We start from the raw sequence: 26150 nt of genomic DNA, 5'->3' as shown, positions 1-26150 counted from the left end.
GCACTAAAAAGGTTCAGTTTTTAAAAAAGTTTTAAAATACTTTTTTTTCATAAAACAGATTTCGTGTATTTGCAGATGAACTCCAAGACGGTGGAATGTGTCCTTCCCACGCCCATGTGTCCCAATCCAGAGCTTTCTCTATGGAATAGGGTTACATTCCTACTGGAATCCTGGTCCCAGGATGTGACATCATATTCAAATACACTTCAGATGATCTGTCCTCAGATGCCTTAAAGGCTTCCTGCACTCTAGTTCCAGTGTTTTCCCCATATTAAAACACATTAAGTGACTTTGGATTTAGGGCTTTAAGCACATAAGTACCTAAGAAATATTTTAAGTGACAAAATTTGTTGTTTTTTAAACTAACTTTAGATCACTGAAAGTGCCTTCATTAGCTATTTGTTTTAATGCCATGATACATCTGTAAAACGAGACACCTTTTATTGTAAGAATTTGTGGATTTGTTTATTGCAACAACAATGCTGACAATTTAAGGAAGAGTAAGGGAAGGCATTCCTCTTTACCAGTTTTAAAAGCAGTCATTTTAAATGAACTGTAACTGGTTATTTCCATTCCATGAAGCAGTTTTAATTTTTTTCCATCAATCAAATTGTTAAATGACAATGTTGTCAGTTACATCAATAACACAGTACTACAAAAGTCAATCCCTTCTTTTTCAAAACTAAAAAAATCTCAAAATAAAAAATGTGAAACTCTTAAAATGATCACTTTCTTAAATAAACTTCTTTTTTTTTTTACTTTTTTTGCACACTGGTTTCCATTTAAAAGTAAATAAATTTAAATTAAACTTCTGGAACAAAGGAGAAGGATGACTCATCTTCTGAAAAGCTTTTGCCTTTCCTTCTCTCCTACCACCTTACATCTGTTCCAACACCTTGTTTCAGAACTAACCCTGTTTAGTTTCCTACAAAGAAAGAGGCAGCACCTCCTTTACTGAACAGACACAGCTGTAGAACAGTTGCCATGACACAACAACAAGGACACAAAGAACATTAACAGTAATGTGCTGCAATATCAACAAAGGTAATGACTGAAAATGTGTACAAGTTGTCAGTAAACTGCTTTGCAGACATTTTAAAAAATAAACAGATAAATAAAACCCGAGCAGGTGAAAGGAATGCACAGCGATTCTTTTATTTGATGGGTGGGGCTCAAAGAAATCTCAAGCAGGAACATGTCTGAGGGAGTTTTGATATGGATTACCCTAACACTTCCGTTACACCACAATAAATGCTACCTATGACAACCAAAAATGATAATGCCCTTTGCATTTGAATATACATTACTATATGCTGAGCATTTGGGGGAAATTTGGCCTTTTCCTGCAGGGGTAAAGTCTCTGTTAGCGTAGTGTGAGTCGTATTATGTCATAGTGTGTATGGAACGCCATGAAAGGAATGAAGAATTTTTTCATGAAAGGCAGGTTATGAAGAATGTCTCAAAAATAAGTAATGAGTTGAACTGCCAAACGAACCAATTTAAATACTACAAATGGTATTTTTCTGAGCTGCTGAAATGGTCCATTGCAAATAATAAAAAAATCTTTAGAGATGTAACCCAGGCATGTACTGAAGACTGGTGATGATAAAATAAAAATCACATCCAGCTTTAGAAAGTCCCTTTAAAATAAATGCGCATCTTGCTCAAATCATATAAATGATAAATGCCTACAACAGAATCAGGTGACATTTTCCCTTGATCCACTGATCAATAAGTAGATTTTTACCACTCTCCTGCTTCCTCTGGGTATGAAAGATATTGCATACCATATTTATATCTCTATAAGAAATTATGAACAAGTTACATCCCTTAAAGTGCAGGTGAACAAAAATAAATATATGTGGCTATTTAAAAAATGAAAAAGAGAAACAAAAGTACACATACCGTACCTTTAATATTTTCAGATCAATCATTCTAGTGTCTTTTTAGATCTTAGTGCATGGGTTTTACTGTATGCAGGACTGTATGCATTTTATGTTAGCCTATTGATTTAAAGTGATGAAAAAACAATTAAATTTCATGTGTTGACCCTCAGCAGACGTCCAAAACCACATCATAAGAATATTTTTGAACTTCTGACAGCTCTGAAAAGAAAATGGATCTAAAAGTAAAGGACACAAGCAAACATCCTAGAAAACTGAGGTTGGAATGAATCTGACAATGGCCTTCCTGTCCTCATTCAATGCCTATATTCATCACTCGTTGAATTCTGATTGTCCAGGCTCAGTTCTTCCAAGAGCCCTTCCTTTTCCCTTGTTTCTATTTTCTTTGTGTAGTTCTTTTAGGTATTTTTTTGCATTTTTTATTTGCCTACCTTCCTTCCTTTGCAACCAACTTCTCCTTACTTTAGCACCTTAGCCTTTTCTTTCCTTAACTCCAGTAACTCTCCACTCTTCCTGTTGAAATCACACTTGCTTCTATCTCTTGTTCAAGCTTTCCCTCACTCTTACTTACCCTCCCTCTTTTTACTCCCAGAAGATATTGGTGATGTCAGAGTCCAGACTGTAGATCCAGACCAACAGGGGAGCAGAGATTAACACGAATGCCCAGGACACGCCCTTCAGAGATCGACGTAGCTTTCCGATCAAGCCTCCATATTCCCTACTCTCCCTGTAGTCATGGAGATGATGCAGTCTGTCCTCCTGCTCCAAAACATTGCTAGGCTCAATGTAGTTCCTGGCCAAGAATTTGAGTGCTTCATCCATCAGGATCACAGGCAGGGACATCTTCAGGACGGTCACCCATTGTGGCCACGACAATGGTCTGATCTGGAAAATCATCTGTATATAAAAAGAGATAAATTCAGCTACACTATGTAAGAGTTTCACTAACCCCCTCAACCTGATCACCCACTACAACACAAATTCTAAAGACCTCTTTTGTTTGTACATAACAACTTTCACAATTTATTAAAACTGTTTTTAGTGCAGCACAGTCTTACATTGCCTTTAGTGCATTTACTAATAACAAAAGATGTGCATTTAGCATTAAGACATAAGTTTTGTTTCATACTTTTTATATTTTCAAGTCAATCTTAATTCCAGTTTCACCAAAGTGCTGGTGTTCTTTAGAAGTAACCACAAGATTTGAAGATGTAGTCTTTTTTTTACTCATCTGTGGTTATGTAATTTGACATTGACATAGTATTTAATAAATATATGGTCATCAGATTACAGTACAGCCACACTAAGTTAGATGAATCATCAAAAAAACGTATAGTGATATCACACACAGACACATTACCTTTGGCATGCACCTGAAGTTCACTTTTTTTCAGGATTTTATAAAAAACCATTTTGCATTTACTCATACAAAATGCAGTTGTTATTCATACTGATCATAATTTAGTTGTTCATACTAATGTCCCAGTGGTAGATTTTCAGAAGTCTTGCATCTGTGTTTGTTAAATACATACATTTCTCTTATTATTATACTTACATTATTATACTGTTCAGAAGAACACACATCATACACTTACAGGCAGTGGGTCAACATAGAGGATAAGGAAATGCAGGGCCATGGAAAGACAGATAGCTCCCACTAGCCATGGATTTGCCCAAGGAGGCATCTTCAGCAACGATTGGTTCTCAGACAGGCTGAAACACACACACAAACACACACACACACACACACACACACACACACACACACACACACACACACACACACACACACACACACACACACACACACAGAGAGACACACACACATGCAGACATTTAAAATCAAAGTCATATTTTCTAATAACCTATAGGGTGAAGTTATTCTCAAAATTATCCAACATTTTTATATGGCTATTTTATAGCATTTAATATATACAAAACAAAACATCATTTTAAATAACAGATAAAGTTACCACAAACCTTATTAGCAATATTCCTGTATTAAGTTTCCTGGTTTAAGTGCATTAAATATTTTAAATAACACATGACATGGTTAAAGACATGGATATTTTTGTTTGCATTTGAAATGTAAATGAGATGCAAATTTAATAGATTATTTAAAACAGGACAGTAATTTTACTCTAAGTCTGTGTGCATCCTGGGTGTTAGTTAGGAGCCTAGCACTTGCACCATTGTGCTGATATTGTGGACACATATGCTGAACTCAGAACAGACTTGTGACACTAGGCTTAAGGTTTAGTAACAATGAAAATAGATGTCAGTTATTGCCCAAGTATAAACCATCTGAACATAATTCTGAATGTTTGCTGAACTTATAGAACTGCACTATGTTTTCTTTCAGCCTGTAATAATGCACCTTTCAATACATTTGTTACCATTCAGTTTCACTGTACTGCCATTTCATTTTCTACTTACTCTGATTTTGTATAGACTTGGTACTTACACATTCTGTATTATGTCAATTTTACTATTTACTTTTTTTTGTAACTGTACATCTTTTACTTGGACCTGAAGCAGTTCTAGAGGACTACAGAAGAATACACTATCTGGATAATCAAATTATCTCTGGATATTAAACAAATTATTACTTTTTTATCGTTAATGTTAATCATCAGTCTTGCCTCATTCTGGGATTATTTTGTCCATTGAACTAATGTCTAAATGGATTGCTTAATTTGAAATATTTTTAAATTGGTTTGAAGATTCTTTAATACAATGGCAGTAGTGCACACTGCACTTGCTAACATATCAAGCATAAATGTAAAAAGAACGGGGAAACATTTGTACAAACTAAGATGCAAGTGCATATGTACTGCATATAAATTACGCATAAGTAGCCACTGTAAGAACAAGTAAAGTAAAAAGCACACTGAACAAACATGCCTAGTAAAGGGAGGAAGACATAAAAGTTAAAAAAGAAAAAAAATTCAGGGAAAAAGAAACAGTGGGGAAGGGCCTGTTGAAATCTTAAATCTTCTACATAGTCATGATCCAGACAACTGATATAATGCAACAGATAAGTCAGAAGTAACATGCATTAGTGGCAGAGGGGAACCAGATGAACTTTAGGTATTCAAGAAAAGAATCCCATATCTTAAAGAATTTATGGGTGAAAACTCGTAATGTGGCTTGGTGTTTTTCTAATTTGAGAAAATTTAAGAGATCTTTCAGCCAGTGAAAAATAGATGGAGGGGCAACTGACTCCCACTTGAGTAGAATGAGTCTTCTAGCAAAAAAGGTGGCAAAACCTGATCACTTCCAGAATCTTGGAAGGAACTTGGACTATGTCAGACCAATATTTATGAATAGAAGAGCAAAATAAAAACATATAGATTAGAGAAGCTGGGGCTTGATGAAATCTATCATATAGGGGACTTATATGTGAAAGAATTTTTGAGAGTTTAACTTTATTCCAATGAATGCAATGTAACATTTTGAATTGTTTCAAGCTATGTCTGACACAGAAAGAGGAAGAGTGAATATGGTGTAATATTTCCCAACTCCTCACCCAGGTCCTTCTCCCACTGGCTTTTAATAGTAGAAAGAGGGTGGTTGTACACTGAAAATTCTGGCATACTTGTTTGAAATCATACCTTTGACGCTTAAGGTCAGTTTCAGGAAGACTTCAATGGGGGGTGGCTTTCTGGTTCTGAGGCAAAATGCGTTTAATCTGTGCCCAAATATTGAGCGTGGAGCTCACCATTACATTAGTAGTATACGGTGCAGTGGAACGATGTACTGAATATATAAGTACTGATAAAGAGAACAGTCTACAGGAAAATGACTCTATCTTTAACCGAGATATGTCTGGCTTTGCTTTGTCAAACTGTAGCCAATAGTGCATCACACAAGGATTGGAGGCCCAGTAGTAAAATCAAAAATTGGGTAGTGTAAACCCTCCTGAGCTTTTGGGTCTTTCTAAATATATTTTCCAAGTCTTGGAGGCTTTCTCCTCCAAAGGAATTCTGACATAATCCTGTCTAGTTTGCAGAAGAACAATTTAGTTAGGAAGATTGGTATGCACTGGAAGGGGTATAAGAATTTAACAAGGACATTCATTTTGATTGAGTTAATGCATCCAGCTAAAGATAAGGGACGTAAAGACCAACGTTTCAAGTTTTATCCAGAAGTCACTCAAAATTGGCAATGAACAGGCCTTCAATCCTGTCTATAACCTGGATACCCAGATATGTAAATGTTTTATTGACTATTCTAAATGGTAGAGTATGCAGAGGACAATTGTGGGGAGCTGGGTTCAAAGGGAATAACTCCTTTTGTCCAAATTTAATTTGTACCCTAAAATCGATCCAAAAGTGTCTAATATAATACACAAAACCAATGGTAGTCTTTAGGTTTGAAATAAAGAGCAAAAGATCATCCACATAGTGACACTTTCTGTTAAATACCATCTTTAACAACACCAGATGTCCTAGGATTAAAACAAAGCTATGGAAAGTGGCTCAATGGCAATGGCAAAAAGCTGATGTGACCGAGGCAGCTTTGTCTAGTACCACGCCAGAGAGGAAATATTCAGAATACATTACATTAGAATACGTTGCATGCTAAAGTTTTAGGACACAATTTATCTTGCCTTGGTACTAACATAAAAGAAAAAGCCACCAGATGCTTACACTGTGAAGTAGTTCTACCCTCATTCTAGTACCAGCCTGTCCATATTGCAATTTTGCTATACTGGCCATTTTGAGTACAACAGTCCTAATGCAAAGTATATGCACAAAAAACAAAACATGTTATGTCTGTTAGTCAAGTTTGGAATGAGTGACTTGACATGTAGCAGAATATAGCAGAATCCTTCACTAATCGAGCTTGATGTGTATGTCTGGCTATTCTGTTGCCAGAGCAGAATACTTAAGATACAGATTCTTGGTGAAGAGCTTTTCCAGATGCTACGAGATTCAAGTTTCTATAACTTCAGTAAATGTTTCTAGAACTCCAGTAAATATAAATCAGGTAACAATCCGATTTCTGAGAAAAATCATTTTCACAGAGTAGTTCCCATCACTCATCCTTCACAGAAGGATGGTAAATCAGACTGGTAAATCAGGCGATGTACAAGAACATATCTCATAAAATTAAGCTTATAAAAATCTTCAGAAAAAAAATTAACTGGTGGATCCTTTTCCTGTAAAGTCCATAAAGCATGATACACTGATGTGAGGAGCAGTCAAATCCTGCTGCATGATGTCACCTCCATGAGTTGCTTAGCTTTGGCACGTCTGTGCATGTGTTTGACCCCCTGATATAATGCAGCAATCAAAACCTGGAAATGTCTGAATCCAGACTGTAGATCCAGACCAACAGGGCAGCAGAGATTAACATGAATGCCCAGGACACGCCCTTCAGAGAACAACGTAGCTTTCCGATCAAGCCTTCATATCCCCTACTCTCCCTGTAGTCATGAAGATGATGCAGCCTGTCCTCCTGCTCCAAAACATTGCTAGGCTCAATGTAGTTCCTGGTCAAGAATTTGACTTGTAACGTGGCTTGGTTTTTTTCTAATTTGGCAAAATTTAAGAGATCTTTCAGCCAGTGAGAAATAGATGGAGGGGCAACTGACTCCCACTTGAGTAGAATGAGTCTTCTAGCAAAAAAGGTGGCAAAACCTGATCACTTCCAGAATCTTGGAAGGAACTTGGAATATGTCAGGCCAATATTTATGAAGAGAAGAGCAAAATAAAAACATATAGATTAGAGAAGATGGGGCTTGATGAAATCTATCATATAGGGGACTTATATGTGAAAGAATTTTTGAAAGTTTAACTTTATTCCAATGAATGCAATGTAACATTTTGAATTGTTTCAAGCAATGTCTGACACAGAAAGAGGAAGAGTGAATATGGTGTAATATTTCCCAACTCCTCACCCAGGTCCTTCTTCCATTGGCTTTTAATAGTAGAAAGAGGGTGGTTGTACACTGAAAATTCTGGCATACTTGTTTGAAATCATACCTTTCACGCTTAAGGTCGGTTTCAGGAAGATTTCAATGGGGGGTGGCTTTCTGGTTCTGAGGCAAAATGTGTTTAATCTGTGCCCAAATATTGAGCGTGGAGCTCACTATTATATTAGTAGTATACGGTGCAGTGGAACGATGTACTGAATATATAAGTGCTGACAAAGAGAACAGTCTACAGGAAAATGACTCCATCTTTAACCGAGATATGTCTGGCTTTGCTTTGTCAAACTGTAGCCAATAGTGCATCACACAAGGATTGGAGGCCCAGTAGTAAAATCAAAAATTGGGTAGTGTAAACCCTCCTGAGCTTTTGGGTCTTTCTAAATATATTTTCCAAGTCTTGGAGGCTTTCTCCTCCAAAGGAATTCTGACATAATCCTGTCTAGTTTGCAGAAGAACAATTTAGTTAGGAAGATTGGTATGCACTGGAAGGGGTATAAGAATTTAACAAGGACATTCATTTTGATTGAGTTAATGCATCCAGCTAAAGATAAGGGACGTAAAGACCAACGTTTCAAGTTTTATCCAGAAGTCACTCAAAATTGGCAATGAACAGGCCTTCAATCCTGTCTATAACCTGGATACCCAGATATGTAAATGTTTTATTGACTATTCTAAATGGTAGAGTATGCAGAGGACAATTGTGGGGAGCTGGGTTCAAAGGGAATAACTCCTTTTGTCCAAATTTAATTTGTACCCTAAAATCGATCCAAAAGTGTCTAATATAATACACAAAACCAATGGTAGTCTTTAGGTTTGAAATAAAGAGCAAAAGATCATCCACATAGTGACACTTTCTGTTAAATACCATCTTTAACAACACCAGATGTCCTAGGATTAAAACAAAGCTATGGAAAGTGGCTCAATGGCAATGGCAAAAAGCTGATGTGACCGAGGCAGCTTTGTCTAGTACCACGCCAGAGAGGAAATATTCAGAATACATTACATTAGAATACGTTGCATGCTAAAGTTTTAGGACACAATTTATCTTGCCTTGGTACTAACATAAAAGAAAAAGCCACCAGATGCTTACACTGTGAAGTAGTTCTACCCTCATTCTAGTACCAGCCTGTCCATATTGCAATTTTGCTATACTGGCCATTTTGAGTACAACAGTCCTAATGCAAAGTATATGCACAAAAAACAAAACATGTTATGTCTGTTAGTCAAGTTTGGAATGAGTGACTTGACATGTAGCAGAATATAGCAGAATCCTTCACTAATCGAGCTTGATGTGTATGTCTGGCTATTCTGTTGCCAGAGCAGAATACTTAAGATACAGATTCTTGGTGAAGAGCTTTTCCAGATGCTACGAGATTCAAGTTTCTATAACTTCAGTAAATGTTTCTAGAACTCCAGTAAATATAAATCAGGTAACAATCCGATTTCTGAGAAAAATCATTTTCACAGAGTAGTTCCCATCACTCATCCTTCACAGAAGGATGGTAAATCAGACTGGTAAATCAGGCGATGTACAAGAACATATCTCATAAAATTAAGCTTATAAAAATCTTCAGAAAAAAAATTAACTGGTGGATCCTTTTCCTGTAAAGTCCATAAAGCATGATACACTGATGTGAGGAGCAGTCAAATCCTGCTGCATGATGTCACCTCCATGAGTTGCTTAGCTTTGGCACGTCTGTGCATGTGTTTGACCCCCTGATATAACGCAGCAATCAAAACCTGGAAATGATGCAATAGTAACAACCTGCCAATAATGCTGTAATCGCAGCCTGTCGTTTTGACCTGCTACAGTAGGAACCTCACTAGTACCATCATTGTGCTTTGAAGCAGCACTTCATAGTCATATTGCCCAGTAACGCTTTCAAACAATGTTTAGACAAACTGAACTCATGACTGTATTTACTATTTTACATAACAGATGAAGTGCTATTGTCAATGCTTCTTGATATACGACCTGATTTTATTTAAAGAAACTATAGTGTGGCTCTCAATTTTGCTATTCGGCTAGTTAGATTTTAAGCCCATGAACCTTGAATCTGATCAAGACAATGCCTTAAAAATAGCTGAAGAGAGGGATATTGAGAAGCTTCATCCTTGCCAGGTCTGAGACTATCAGTAAATAGTAGTGTCGATTTCTTTTCATCTTTTTTTGCTGCTGAGGTTTAAATCATTTGCTCCTTCACCTCCTCTCAGGCAACTAACCCCTCTCATCAACTACACCTGTTCCCCAGTTTCATTACGTTTATGTGTATGTTCAGAAAACAAGAAAGATGTTTGTGAACCCCTTTGAGGGGCTCGGATTTCCCCATGAAAGGCTCCTATGATCTGATATGATCTGAGCTTCCTTTAAGTCATATTAACAAATAAGGACTTATTATATGTTAACAAACAACACACACACACACCCACACACAGAGACACACAAACAGACCATTTACAGTGTCATATCTCTGTTGAAGATGGTTTAAACAATCATGGCCATTGATAGATAAATTATGTGAAAGCCACTTTAAAAAGCCACTTTAAAAAGGGTAATTGTATTGAGGTAAAACAATGATCAGTTTAGTAATTGTACTCATTCTCTGTACTCAGTGTCATGCAGGGGCTGGTATTAGTGGGCTAAGCCCTCCCTGACTTTTAACTAATAAAGACATCAGAATAATCAGTCATATTTTTGCCATCCACATCGTTGGATGTGCAGTTAAGGAATGCCTTAAAGCAGATTATTTTGAATTTCTAAGAACAAAAGCACCACCTAAAGGTCATATGAAAAAATCGATTTGGCTAAAACGGGCTGATGGCTAGATGCATTACACACAGTGAACTGGCCCCTTGATTAGATATGCATTTGAGCTTTTTTTTTAGCTCACAATGCCAAGCTCCACCTTCCCGCCATCTGCATTCAGTACTATATAAAGCAGATAGGCTAGAAAAAGCAGCACACTGACTATAAAAATGTATCAAAGAAGATCGAGGCTCATAGCAGTGAATATATTCATAACCACTGCAGCAGTGAGTAGCCTGCCTTTGTAACACAGAACCTCTGTTTATAGTCATTTTTGGTTTATCCAAGTGAATCCAAGTGAATCTGTTCGCACCTGGGAAGAATCTAGCTCACTTAATGAAAAACCTGAGTGTTTACATTTTTCTTTGAATATCTGTTTGTTTGGTTGATAAATGTAAAAAATAAAACATGGCAAGATCTTCGCCAAACATATAAAAAAGAAATTCAATAAATTTTTTTTAAATGCATCGAACTCAATGTGCACATTTCATTACTTTGAAAGAAAAACATACTTTGTGTCAGTCGGCTTTTATTCTAACAGTCATGGAGGTCAATATTAAACAAACAAACAAACAAATAAATAAATAATGATGAATGATATTGAACACTGACCTTGTATTGCAATGCATTGATTAATATAAATTAATTGGAGAACAATAAGTTAAAGGGTATAAATTAACAGGCCCCTTTAATGGCACCACTGGGCCAAGCCTGCCCACCTGCCGCCCTGTTCAAATGGTGTAGGACCGCCACTAGTGTTCTGTTTGCACATCCTTTTGCACCACTGACCAACTGAATTTACTAGTTAGAAAATAAAAGGAAATAAGTAAGTCAGTTGTATTGAGGTATTACAATCCATTTTAATCAAAGGTCAAATTTGTATAACTATCCCTACTAAATACAGTAATAAAAAACAATTTTGGTCAAAATACACAATATAGCCCCATTAAAGGAAATTTTAGGAGAACAAAGGTGATAAAAAGTAAAAATAAGTTCACAAAAGCATTTTTAAAGACCTGGGCCTCTATTAGTTCACACTCAGGCAGACACAAATCCAGTACCACTGCTACTGTCCCTAGGACTGGGCATCGTACAAATATCAATGCATGTGAACTCATAACTGCCCCTCTTATCATTCTAGGTTTTAATAGTTTATCACCTGAATAGTACCTGTCCTCCTGCTTACCTTTCTGGTAAGATATGTATTAGCTATAGTTTGAAACCCCTTATAAGAAAATATTTCCTTTAGATATTAAGCAAATTTTGACTTTTCTTGTATTGTTCTTGTTTCCTTTTTTTGTTGATGTCAATCATTAACTTCACCTTATTCTGAGACTAATTATCATTTTTTAATTATTAACAATATTAATTCTAGAATTAATAAAAATTCCAATGTTTCAAATAATATTTAAAAATGTTCTCAACTCTCCCAGAACAGGTTGGTTGATTTTTTTTCTCTAGACATGCTGTGTGTAAGACAACAGCACAACCTACCTACAAAACGAAGCACTCAAACACTGGCCAGTTCGCATATATGACTATTCCAAACCACACTTGGGTAGAGCCAATAAGATGCACAGGCTCTGATTGGGTGGAGCCAATAACTGTATTGTGTTTACCAACAAAGATCGTTTTTGTCACCAATGCGGAAACCTATGAATGTATGTTGCAGTGAATCAACTGAATTGATTTTATGTTTAAATTAAATTTAAAAATTATTTATTGTTTACATCTGGCAGGCTAGTTTCGAATACTGTAGCCACACAAGCTTTCAAACAACACTACAAAAATATACAATAAGGTCTACACTGCAGTGCCAACACCAATGGTTTTGCAGTTCCTGACTGGGGCTTTACAGACCAACATCATTTTGAATGTTAGAATTTTCACGCTCACCTGTTAAGAGCATTGCACATCTCTATGGTGACCAGCACTGACAGCGCCATAGTCATTGGGTAGGGTGACTCAAATACCGAACACTGAACACCTGCGAAGTCAGCGTGTCCCTCACTGCACTGCAGATAATGAGACTGAGAGAGAGAGAGAGAGAGAGAGAGAGAGAGAGAGAGAGAGAGAGACAGAGAAACATGAGAATCAATCTCTGGCATAAACCACTTTTAACTGTGTCATTATATGGAAGAGAAACAAAACATATTTCCATTCTTAGTAAACATATACATCTAATGTTCATGTGGTAACTACTGTTACACAACGGGTGAGGTGCTTAACTGACCAGCTGATAGAAAGAGAGTTTGGGTCCATCATGTGCTGCCATGAACCACCACGCTGCAGCACCCACAGTAGCAACCCCCACATAACCTTAGAGAGAGCGAGAGAGAGAGAGACAGCATGACTCAGCAAAGGCGATGTTTTTTTCACTATAAAACGTAACAATCCCACATAGCTTGTTTCTGCAAAATTAACAACACGGAAGAAACGTGTTAACTCCCATTATATTGGATTATCAATAGGATCACTAGACAGAGGGAAAAACTGGCATGAGCAGCATCCACTCACAGCCAATGATGAGGTATCTGCAGAAGAGCCAGCCAGAGATGAGGGGCTCCCTGGGGGAGCGCGGGGGGCGGGACATGATGTCCAGGTCAGGGGGGTTGAAGCCCAGGGCAGTGGCTGGGAAGCCATCTGTCACCAGGTTCACCCACAGCAGCTGGACAGGGATGAGAGCCTCAGGCATGCCCAGAGCGGCAGTCAGAAAAATACTGTGAGAAGGCAAGGCGAGGTGAAAGGGAGGAGAACATGGATTTAGGGGAAATTATACAGGATTAACCTCATTAATAACTCTAGTACAAACATTTTGTACTATGTTTAATTTAATACTGCAGTTTAAAACAGAATTATGGTGAGACTGATAGAGAAGCAGTTAACTTCACAGTGGCACAGGGCCAGGTATTTGAATTACCTTTATATGTCTCTCTCTCTCTCTCTCTCTCTCTCTCTCTCTCTCTCTCTCTCTCTCTCTCTCTCTCTCTCTCTCTCTCTCTCTCTCTCTCTCTCTCTCTCTCTCTCTCTCTCTCTCTCTCTCTCTCTCATTTCTCTTTGCCTGTCTCGGTGTTACTCACCAGACCACCTCTCCAATGTTAGAGGAGATGAGATAGCGAATGAACTGCTTCATGTTGTTGTAGATGGCTCGACCCTCCTCCACTGCCGCCACTATGGTGGAGAAGTTGTCATCTGCCAGAATCATCTCTGAGGCCGACTTAGCCACTGCCGTGCCTGACCCCATGGCGATCCCAATCTCAGCCTTCTTAAGAGCAGGGGCATCGTTCACCCCATCACCCGTCTGCAAGAAAAAGGGAGAGAAGAGAAACAGGAGAAGCTAGAGAAACAGATAAGGAATGTGGACACACAATGGAATGAATGTCCATGAAGATACAACTCCAAAACCAGTACAGCAACTCTGATGCCAACGAGCATAACTAAAATGTCACTGATCCTGCTGAGAGCTATTATGTGAATCAAATCTTTTAAGTGGACTGCACCTATAAATTTACTATTACAGTACTGTCAAAAGAAGGTAGATTATCTATTGTATTTGACCTAGACATAAACAAACACACATATGCACGCGCACACACACACACACACACACACACTCACCATAGCCGTGATATCACTGAGGCTCTGTAGATATTCTACGATGCGACTCTTGTGGGTGGGCTCGACGCGGGCGAAACAGCGGGCTGTTCGGCACGCTTGCCGCTGCAGGTGGGGGGGCAACTCGTCAAACTCGCGTCCGGTCAAACCACCACCAAAGGGCGCGCCCTCGGCCTCCTCTTCCTCCTGCTCTGTGATGATGCCAACTCGGCGGCAGATCGACAGCGCCGTGCCTTTATTGTCACCTGTGTGCCAAGCACAAACACAGAAATAAAAAACATCTAATTACCTTTTAAATGTACTTTCAGGTATGGTACAAATACAAATAGTTTTCATTGTTGTGTTGTTATTATTGACTTTGATGTGCATTTTTGGACCTACCAGTAATCATGATGACACGTATCCCAGCCTGCCTGCACATGCGCACTGCATTCAGTACCTCTTTCCTGGGAGGGTCCAACATCCCCACACACCCGACGAACGTCAGGTCCGACTGCACAGGGAGAAAGAGAGCACAACTCTTGCTCTTAGGCCTTTTTAAGGCAAGGATGAAAAATCAAATGCAACATGAAAGCTGCTGATCAGGCCTAAATTCTGAGATCAGGACTGTCTTTTGTAAATTACGCTCTGGCACGTCTCCTTCTCCACGTCACTCCTTTATTTCGGATGAACAAAAGCTACACATGACCCTACTACTCTAGTCACCAGTAACACCTCAGCAACCAGACACTGGCCTTCACATTGAAACAGAGAAGGGAGGTATCAGGTCATCATCCAGAGGTTGCACAACTGACAAGCACTCTATACTCCCTTTCCTCAAGCAGCCTCAGTGCTAGGGTCAAATGCTTTCATCACAAAAGCCAGAAGATGCTCACCTCATACTCTGAGAAGATAAATCACGTGAAGGCCAGAATATGCTCACCTCATACTCTGAGAAGATAAATCACCTGAAGGCCAGAATATGCTCACCTCATACTCTGAGAAGGCAGAGGTGTTCTCCAGGTTCAGTGTTCGAGGGTCAGGAGGGAAGTCTCTGGTTGCCATAGCAAGACAGCGCAGGGTGTCGCGCCCTGAACCCCACTCTCTCACTGTGCCTAATAGCTGCTCCCTAAGGCCAGAGGTCAAAGGCACTCGTGCACCTCCCCCGACCCGAATCCAGTTGCAACGCTCCAACACACTCTCTGGTGCCCCCTGAAGAAAAACAGAAGAGAAAGGAGTTAAATTGAAGAGGTGAAAAGGTAAGTCGATTTACCACATACCTTAAACAGTACTCGAACATTAAAATGAAGCTGCAGAAAAGTGTTTATAATATCCTATTACAACCACTGAAGTTACTTCGAACCAATTTGCATAACCACTAATGTAGAAACCTCTAGACAGATGTGGAGAGAGAGGGCCAATGGACCTTAATGAACATCTTGGCTCCAGAGGTAGAGCGGGTCAACTTGTTAGGAGAGCAGAAGACCGACATGGACTTCCGATCTCGGGAGAACTCCAGAGTCAACTCCTTCCGCAGTAACTGCTTTATCACCTGAGAAAGAAAAGAAGGATGAAGAGGAGGTGGTTGAAAACATGTCCCATCTCACATAATCTAGACATGCAATACAAACAACATTTAATGATACTCACACACACAGCCATCAGTGGACATTCTCATCTTGAATACATACACACACACACACACACACACACACACACACTCTTACACACTTACCACACAGCAGGCAGTAGCTCTCTCTGCAGGTGTGAGACTCCTCAAGTCTGTGTCAAACACATTCATCTTCTCCACTAAACAGCACAGAGCGGTCTCTGTTGCCTCGCCCACCTTCTCATACACACATTTACTCTGTGTGTGTGTGTGTGTGTGTGTGTGTGTGAGTGTGAGAGAGGGAGAGAGGGGGTTGGGGGGGGGATTTATGCAGAGGGTCATTTATTTGTACATAGAAAAATATGTCTCTAAATTGTAAACCTTTTATACATTTTTGATATCAATTTAACCTTTTAGTTATAAACATATAATTGTGCCATACACAACAAACCAAAGTATGCCATCTTGAGCTGTTTTATTAAAAAAAGAAACAAAGAAACAAAGAACCCAATATTTTTCTAGAATAATAATGAATCTCTAAGAGATCTGTTTGATGTAGAAAATGCTGTTTTACATCACTAATGTTGAAACATTTGGCTCAGTACTGTTTATCTGTTCCAAATGCTTGTGTTAGTGGCTCTGTTCCCAAAGGCAGTCCTCACTGGAGTTGTTGTGGTCCCTCTTGGACTGCAAAACTGCAAATGTTGCATCAGTGTATGTTTGTGTCTGTGTATGCATGATTACGTGTGTGCGTATATGTGTGTGCATGTGTATGCATGTATGTACACACCTCATTGTAGTCTAGAGAAGAATCATTGCAGAGGGCACAGATGGTGGCCATTTCCACCAGGGCTTCATACTGACTACAGCGCACCAATACTCCTTCCTTATATCTGAGAGAAGAGAGAGAGTGAGATTGCATGCATAGAGGGGAAAGTGGCATTTAAAGAGGAAGTTAGAAAAGGAAAGGTGTGAGTTCATGATTAGAAATGTTATGTCACAAGGAGTCCAATCACACAGGGTCAAAGGCAATGTCAGATTAACTGCAATGAATGCGTGTGCATGTGTATGTGTGTGTGTTAAGCAGATGTTAAAACCACTCACACTTCCCCTTCGGGTGCATAGGTAGATCCAGTCACTGTGAATTCATTCAGAGCACACCTCTCACCCGTAACAACATCCACCACAAACATCTAAACACACACATGCCCAACACACATGCACAATCCAGACACACATACACATACATATGCATACGCACACACACACACGCGCACACACACACACACACACACACACACACACAAAGTTAGTAAGATTCATCAGTTATGCTGAAAGATGTGAATTTTTAGTAACTATGTTATTATATCTGTCTATTATCTTATTGTTTTAGAAAAGGATTATTTACGGGCTCTTCATGCATAGACACATGCTTATACTTGTCAGAAAAAAACCCCACTAAGAACCAGTACATTGTAAAAGAAAAACAACTCTTTGATGAAAGCTGCAGTGTGATGAGATGCTGGACATCTCCGTCTCACCCTGCACACGGACATCTGGTTGGTGGTGAGCGTGCCCGTTTTGTCGGAGCAGATGACAGAGGTGCAGCCCAGTGTCTCCACGGAGGGCAGAGAGCGCACGATGGCGTTCTTCCTCGCCATCCGCCGTGTGCCCAGCGCCAGGCAGGTGGTAATGACCGCAGGAAGACCTGCAGTGCGCATTAAACAGGGAGGGAGGGAAAGAGAGAGAGAGAGAGAGAGAGAGAGAGAGAGAGAGAGAGAGAGATCAGACAAAGACAAGAGGCTGCATATGCATACTTTATGCTTATGCATACAGATATACGCATATCAAAATTTTAGTGACGTGCACAAGAGTGAAGTGTTTCCAGAGAAACAGGATGTTTCAGACAGAGGTCCTTCAACAACTTTGTAAGCAAAGCGCTTCTGAGTTATTAGGAGGAACCAGTTTATATTAGTAAAATCATAAGATTCATTCAAAAAAAAACCTATCAGCAAGCCTTCTCTTGGTTTCTCCAGCTGATTATATCTCTTGCAAAGTAATACAGTAGAAAACTCCCACAATAATGCATGAGGAGGAACGGTTGATGATAATTGATCCTTTCATGCCAGTTATTTTAGTGACCATGAAAATAAATTTACATGCACCACATCTATAGCGGTTGCAGGCTACAGCACGACAGTTTTTATATGAACGGTCATTCATGTCATTCTTGACAAGCATGTCTTTAGTTTTTGTCTGTAGGAAATTGATGGATACACACACATACACACAAACACATATATATTTGTGTCAGGACTATAAGACATTCATTTATAGCATACAGCACAGATTCTTTGCACAGAAAAGCAGTCGAAATTTGGTACCCTCTGGAATGGCGGCTACAGCCAAAGCCACGGCGATCTTGAAGTAGTACACCGCCCCCCTCAGCCAGCTGCCCCCATGCACAGGATCACTGAAGTGGCCAATGTTAATGCCCCATACTGCCACACAGATCACCGTGATCACCTAGATAAAGACACAGACAGGCGATTAGGCATTCAAAGACATTTCTATATATCAGTATAGGTATGCCTATATCCTATATAGAACAGCAAAAGTTAAAATAACACATTTGGCTGAAACTGTGAAGAGACAGACCTAGAGCAGTAAAGTGATGTATGGGAAAAGAGATGTATGTATGAGAAAAAGAATGTGGGTGCTATGGCTAAAAAGAAACACTAAAGGCTCAGCTCTGTCTACAAAGCTGGATACAAAAAAAGGAACAATGGCATGAAAGAGGAGAAGAGAGGGAGCCCACGACCTTGGAGAGCTGCTCCCCAAACTGGTCCAGTTTCTGCTGTAAAGGAGTTCTTTCTGGGTCCGTGGATGCCATCTCATCCCTGATTTTTCCGATTTCTGTCTGCACACCAGTGGCCACTACAACACCTATTGCTCTGCCTGCTGCGATGTTCGTGCCCTACAAACACACACACACCACAGGGTCAAACAACTTTGAAAGGTTTCAAGAAATGTATTTATTAATGTTTAGAACAGAGATAGTTTATTAAGTGCACTGAAAGTGTCACAAATGACTAATCCTGAATGGTTTGTTGCATTAACTCAGTAATATTAGAAGTCAAAATAGCCAGCAGGCCTTGGGACACTAAACTGGTGTCCTTTTATGATCCAATAGATCCATTAGCCTTGCACAGCTGGTGTGAGGTAATGGAGGCTTTGTGTGTGTGTTTGTTTGTGTGTGTGTGTGTGTGTGTGTGTGTGTGTGTGTGTGTGTGTGTGTGTGTGTGTGTGTGTGTGTGCATGTGCATGTGTGTGGTCTTTGAGGCTGATGCACCCTGGTCATTTTCCATATAAGAGCTCAAAGTGCTCGTGACGTAAGACCTAAGTCCATGAGAGAGCAAATAATGTGTCTGATGTTTTATTCAACACACACATAGGCAGGACACACACACACACACACACACACACAAGCACATACTGTTTGGACTTGTCATTGGTACCCGAACAAAACATGTCAGTCACATCATAAAATGTGAAATACACACACACTCAAATACTAGTACTGGTATTTAGAGGGGTACCTCAGTAGATGTAAAGGATCTCAGGCACTCATCTACACACTTACAGAAAAGAGCATGTTTTTCTTGTCCTGGTTGACAGCACGTGGATCGGGTACAGGGTCCGTGTGTTTGAGCACAGAGACAGACTCTCCTGTCAAAATGGACTGGTCCACTCTCAGAGTAGTGGAACGAATGGAGGTCAGCCTGATGTCCGCTGGAACCTTATCACCAACTGAGGAGAGAAAGGGAGCAAATAGATAAGAAAATGAGCCCTGTCTTTTCTTTTCTGTGTCCTAGAAATATTATTAAAACTGCAATGTTGATTTGGGACATAGTGAGTCTGCTCGTTAAACTCACCCTTGTTTTGAAAACTATGCTATGAAGTTTGTAGCACCCAAAGTATTATTAGGTTTTACTGCATTGCTAGAAAATACTAAGAAGTCAGGTGCTTTTCAATTTCTAGCAACTGGTTTGTCTATCCTTCAAGGTTAATGGAAGCATGTAATTACTATTTTACGATAATAGAATACATATGTAGACATATGTAGACACTGTTGTAGAAAATCATAACCAGAGGAACCAGAGGTCATTCTGCCATGATACTGCACTGATTCCAGACATCGCTGTGGAATAAAAGGTATTAGGGCACTGTATCACACATACACAAAAATTGATGTCAACCGTATTTTTATACATAGCCTTTGGGATTCTTAAAATAGAAGTTCAAACATTATGCCTGGAGAATTACAAGACTGGGACTTAACCCTTTCTTTACAAACTGAAATTAATATGACAACAAAACTAATGTTTTATATTAGAACAAATCATTTTCCATAAAATTATTTTAAATGATACATCTCCAGATGTAAATTCATTCCAGAGAAACAAGCCAGCCGAACTGTGGGAGTACTCGACCACTTCCTTGAGAATTTTTTTCTCTCCAGCAGTGTATTTATGGCTTTTCTAAAATGAGCAGTTGTGATTATAGTGGCTGTTAAGCAGGCAGTTTTGATAGGCCTTAACAAGCAAACAAAAGGCCTGTTCACGTCAAAGCAAAAATACTTTACAGCTGTGCTTGACATCCACTATGAGAGGCCTGCCTTCACTCCACTTTCTTAGGAAGGGGGTTTATAGGGTTTATAGGGGTATATATGTTCACCTTCTATTATCCATTTACTATAGCTTGTTATAACAAATGATAGTAAATCAGATCGTTCATTTTAACTACTGATGGCTTATCACTTGTTATTATATTATTTGTTTGTTTTTAGACTGCTTTTCATGACTTCATAAACCTTTTTCCATAATGCATCCATGCACTGAATCGTTGCATTACATTCCAATGAGATTGGGGGACTCCTCTCTTTAAGCTACAAACTATCAGGCACCAATCAGAGCCTAATATAAACCACAAACAAGGCAAGGACGACTGGAAATGGAGTTTGTTTGTTTTTACCTGCCACCTCCACAATGTCTCCAGGCACAATATCTCTGGCTCGCACTCTCTGTACACTCTTCTTGTCCTGTCTGTACACTTTCCCCATTTCCGGTTCATATTCTTTTAGCGCCTCAATGGCATTTTCTGCATTACGCTCCTGAAAACGCACGCGCGTGCACACACAAATCAGTGAACACGAATTAAAACTTCAACTATAGATATAATCACCCTTTTAGTTCCATAAGCAAAATGTCCATAAGACTGTCTGTATACTTATACTCGTAAAACATTCATACACTCACCTGCCATACTCCCACAATAGCATTGGCGATAAGTATGAGAAGGATGACAAAAGGCTCCACGAAGGCGGTGATGGTGCCCTCGCCCTCCTCAAACCAAGCCAGAGTCTACGACAGAGTCACAGACTACAGTCATCTACAGGTCTTCAGAGCACTGTTAAAAAGCAGAGGTAGCTGAACCACACTATGGCCACTGTGTTTCAGTGGGTTGATAACACAAAGACTGTTGAGGTAAGAAAGATGCTTCGCAGTAATGTGCATTAGATCAGTCAGTGTGTGATGACTAAAGAGGACCGCAGTGTTTTTCGCAGCAGAATCCACAGTGTTGAATTAACCCATAGCTACAGGGTTCATTTGTGTCCAGCATTGTGTTTGGTGTAGGTGTTATTTCAAGACCGTAGGTGTTATTTTAATATGGAGATTTGCTATGCAGCCCTGCTTTTTTGATGTGTTTTAAGTGGACTACTGACTCATTAATACTGCTTACAAAGGAAATACATGCTGCAAGAAGCAAAATCCGCACAAGGAGATCCTCAAACTGCTCCAGCACCAGTTCCCACAGTGATTTTCCTGTAAATACAAAAACAAAGAGAGAATGCTAGAAAGAGACAGCTTCAATTATGAGAATATTAACAAAATTCACCTCTCTTGCCAACAGGAATACAAAGAAACCACTAACAAAATCATCGTCTAAGAGACACAGTGTTTCTAAATTACATTAATTCAAAACTCACCCAGGTCACACAGCAACTGAAAACCCCCACATACCCCCTCAAGGGGAACTAATAATAGCCTTAATTAGACATGCAAGTTTCATCCCTCATACAACAAAGATAAGCCAGGTAGGCTGGCTTATAGCAGACAGCAAATGATGAAAGCATTGCTAATTATTACAAAGACTTGGAGCAAAAGGCTGTTTTTCTTACCTTCCTCTGCCGGTAATTCTGTATGACAAATCATGACAAAACACAATAAGAGAGAAAAATCAAAACAGATATCTGTTATTGACATTGATTCCTATACTTATTAGCAATATTCCACACTCAGAGTCAGAGAATGCTTAGAAAGAGAGTGATATTATTATTGTTACTGGTTATAACCATGGCAGTATAAAGGCGTTATTTATATGACACACTGTACCATTGGGTCCCCATCGTTCCCTGTTCTTCCTCAGGTGCTCACTGCTCAGACCTGTTGACTCGTTCACCCCAAAATAACCCAGCACCTCCTCGACCGTCTTTGTATGGGCATTGTCCATCCCTGAGTGACAAAATACCGCACAGCACACACACCATGCGTTTCTCTAGAGTATTTACCTATATAACTAGCTAACTAGATTTAATATTTTGCACTCTGTAGTGATTTGTAGTGTGCAGCACTGTAGCTACTACTCTATCCCATTTGTACATCTTACAAAGACTGTCTTGTGTAATAATACCGTCATGATACGCATTTTATATTGTCATCATATAGCTAACCTACCTATCCTAGTTACACACTGAAATGCCCTTCTAGTCATACAGCCTTCTCACAGTGTGCAGTTATCGATATCTGATATGCACCTGTTACCTTTCAGCTCAGATTTATATATCTTAGCTATCTTATCTAGCCAACCAACAAAGCAAATTTAAGGTTTCTTTAAACTAAATATGGAAATGGTTTGAAAATCCCTTCCTAACATTTTACATTTTGATCAAATGTATAACTAGCTACATAAACAAAGCGACAAATGAGCAGACGTGATGATCTTTACAATAAGTAATTAGTTAGCTAGCTAGCAACATAAAAGCAGAGAATTAACTTAATCCCAGCATTACACGCAAATGCTATACTACACAGTAGCTAAGACAGCTAGCTGGATAATTATACATCGCATCATAGTCAGATGACATTATACATGTAAAAATTACTGACCTAATATATAACCGACGTGACTTGTTTATCTCCAAGACAAGTTTGGCAAGCAAGGACCATTAGCGATGCTTTGCAGCTAAACGACTGCGCCTGCCGCCGTCATGCTATAGATGCTGGGTTATTGATTTTCTTCTTGCGCGGTTATTTTAGCTAGCTTGTTGTATTAAATATTGTTATTGCTATAGTAATATAATATTACTATAATATATTGTTATATTAGCTAGAATCGCTACCTTGCCACCCTTTACTGTATACTGAGTGCTAACGTACTGCTAGCAAAAGTGTACTCACCAGTTCAGTTATTATCCCGCCCCGTGTAAATCGATGAGTATCGTTAAATACCTTTAAATAAACCAACGATAAATCTAGCTCGCTAAAATGCCTAGCTTTATACCAAACCTAAGTATTTATGACAGAATTGCCTCAAAATAAGGACGCCTGAAGAACAGCCAGATGGATCGTGATGCAACGGCGCTCAAGGCAAATCTTTATTCTTGCTAACGTAAGCTACTGTATTTCCAAAATAATTCTACATGGTCCGGGAAATTATAGGAAATCCACGGGCGAATAAATTCATTGACATTTCTTCCCGCGCTAGAGCAGTTAAAGCTGGGTAAATACAACACTGTTGTTGTTGTTGTTTTAAACCGAAACACCCGGTGCTGGACACGTTAATCTTCTATCTAGCTGTGTAACCACCAATAAATTTAACAGCAGGCCACACAATGACATTACAAACGTCAGATTTTGTCGCAGAAGCCGATGGCGGTGTTTTGAAGCCAATGAATGAGCTGAAAAACAGATTGACATGTTGAACGGACCAATCGTCTTCCTGATTTCACGACGATCCCGCCTATCAGTTCTTTGCTGCAGGAGGGCGGAACCCTAGGTTGCCTCATGGCGTTCTCCGTTGAAGTAGCATCCATACCGTGCGACTTTAGCTTCATTCTTGCACGGACCACTAAGAGACGATGTTCGTTTCATTATTATCATTAACAATTAACAATTCTTCGAATATGGAGTGCGATCCGCTTTTCTATCAAGGTGCACTGGTGTCGTCTAAAAACGCCCTGGGACATTGCCATATGTATCTGAAGTCGCTCTGAAAACCCCTATTAAACGGGTCGATATATGAGGTTTCGTAAATATGAGCCATAAAGCCATAAAGTCTAAAAAAAAAATCGTCACCGTCAGCAACGTCTGTATGTAGGCATGGGTAAAAATATATGCCTCAAGGAAAGCCTGACCCAATTAAGCAACCATAATTATCTGTCCTTATATTTTGCTAATTACTATCTTACCCTCTAAAGATTTGAATCTTGTATAGATGTACGCCTATATTTATACCATAACCCTCAGTCTTACTGTGAAGCAGACGTCCTCCCTTTCTTCCTTTAAAATAACTAGTATTTATTTTTTAAACAATTGGTAAAGACTAATTCTGCACCCCCACAGAACAAAATAACATGACGTATAGATGAAGATGGCTGAAGAATAATGGCTCGCTATTGGTTTAATTCCATAATGACTCTGTGGAACAAGAAACTTGAGAGGTTTTTCACCTGATTATAAAGTAGTTACTATGAAATTATTTTATGTATGGATTTATGCTGCTAAAGCTAAAGCTACCAAACTGTCATCTGTTTTGATTCCTCTAGACCTTTCAGCAGCCTTTGACACAGTGAACCACAACATTCTTATTTCTGTTCTCTCCAGGCTTGGTGTGACTGACTCTGCTTGGAGATGATTTCAGTCCTATCTGGAGGGATGATCCTATCAGATGACATGGAGAGGATCCACATCCAAACCGTGCAGACTCTCCACTGGTGTTCCACAGGGCTCAGTATTAGGCTCCCCTCTCTTCTCTTTGTATACTCGTTCTCTTGGTGATGTAATATCTTCTCATGGTTTCTCCTACCACTGCTATGCCTATGACACTCAATTATTTCTTTCTTTTCCACCCTCTGACACGCAGGTCTCAAGACGTATCTCAGCATGCTTGATTGATATTGCATAATGGATGACAGCCCAACACTTGAAGCTCGACCCCAGTAAAACTGAGCTTCTGTACATCCCAGGTACTCCCAACCCTTACCATGACCTCACAGTTTCCTTCGAGAACTCCCTGGTATCACCATCCAAAGCTACCCATAGCCTGGGCATAACTTTGGACAACCAGTTGTCGTTCTCAACTCATGTTTCAAATCTAACCCGGTCTTGCAGATTTCTCCTTGTAACATATGAAGGATTTGGCCCTTTCTCTCGCAGGAAGCTACCTAGGTGTTTGTGCAGTCTCTTGTCTTCCTCTAAGAACCATCAAACCTCTACAACTTGTCCAGAATTCAGCAGCACGACTGACCTTCAATCTTACGAAGTTCACACATTACTCCACTGCTGCGCTCCCTTCATTGGCTTCCAGTAGCTGGATACATCAGATTTAAACCTTGGTGCTTGCCTACAAAGCCAAAAATGAACCAGCCCCTTCATACATGAAGTCAATGGTCAAAGCCCGACCCGTACCTCAAGTACTTTGAACCTCAACTACAGCTCGACTTGAAATGCCTTGCTTCAGGTCTCATAGAAGACCAGCATCAAGACTATTTTCTGTCCTGGCGGTGGAAGATGGTGAAATGAACTCCCACTTGCTGTCCAGACAGCAGAGTCCCTTGCAGTCTTTAAACGCAGACTGAAGATCCATCTATTTGTGAAATAATTAAAGGACAACTGACCCTGCTCCCATATTGACTGACTAAATTAGTACTTATTGTAGGGTATTGTTTATTACACTGATGTTGTTTAACAAACTCTAGCACAAACTCTAGCATTGTTTATTGCACTTATCATTGTTTAAGATAGACCTTATGTATTTTGTATTTAGGTATCAGCATTGATCCTTGTATTTCTATAGTATTCTAGTTCACTGCTATGTTGGACTCTAACCTGCTGTACTGTACTAGGAAGTATTCTATGAGAAAATGACAAAGCACTTTTGTAAGTTGCTCTAGATAAGAGCGTCTGCTAAATGCCATAAATGTAAATGTAAATGTAAATTTAGCCAAAATATGCTGCC

General features: G+C 39.4%; 1 protein-coding gene and 1 long non-coding RNA gene across 4 annotated transcripts in view; one reads left to right on the top strand and one right to left on the bottom strand.

Moving 5' to 3' along the window:
- Positions 1-438: 438 nt before the first annotated feature.
- On the bottom strand, positions 439-24174 carry si:dkey-28b4.8 (sarcoplasmic/endoplasmic reticulum calcium ATPase 2). 3 transcript variants are annotated; one of them, XM_027000460.3, is made up of 23 exons: positions 23372-24174; positions 22307-22426; positions 22093-22110; positions 21654-21736; positions 21170-21274; positions 20886-21024; positions 19495-19661; positions 18673-18828; positions 18236-18377; positions 17393-17559; positions 16956-17044; positions 16642-16744; positions 15978-16109; positions 15669-15794; positions 15233-15454; positions 14645-14756; positions 14267-14508; positions 13729-13949; positions 13166-13368; positions 12882-12967; positions 12545-12678; positions 3500-3617; positions 439-2801 (listed from the first exon to the last, which is right to left on the bottom strand). In XM_027000460.3, exons 2-23 carry the CDS (start codon positions 22422-22424, stop codon positions 2487-2489), a joined length of 3198 nt encoding a protein of 1065 aa, XP_026856261.1. In that variant the 5' UTR covers positions 22425-22426; positions 23372-24174; the 3' UTR covers positions 439-2486. The 3 variants fall into 3 exon arrangements, with proteins under 3 accessions (XP_026856261.1, XP_081580294.1, XP_081580295.1); XM_081724168.1 differs by lacking the exon at positions 23372-24174 and having other exon boundaries at positions 22307-22724; XM_081724169.1 differs by lacking the exons at positions 20886-21024; positions 22307-22426 and having other exon boundaries at positions 23372-24168.
- Positions 23445-26150, top strand: part of LOC145660141 (uncharacterized) — a 2947-nt gene continuing 241 nt past the window's right edge. The window contains exons 1-3 of the long non-coding RNA XR_014126314.1: positions 23445-23582; positions 24797-25158; positions 25349-26150. The exon at positions 25349-26150 is cut by the window's right edge and continues 241 nt beyond it. This is a non-coding gene — a long non-coding RNA (uncharacterized LOC145660141). The remainder of the gene's footprint in view (positions 23583-24796; positions 25159-25348) is intronic.

Source organism: Electrophorus electricus, chromosome 12, assembly GCF_041902795.1.
Source record: "Electrophorus electricus isolate QZ-2024a chromosome 12, ASM4190279v1, whole genome shotgun sequence".
Lineage (NCBI taxonomy): Eukaryota > Metazoa > Chordata > Actinopteri > Gymnotiformes > Gymnotidae > Electrophorus > Electrophorus electricus.
This window is presented reverse-complemented; position numbering and strand designations above follow the sequence as displayed.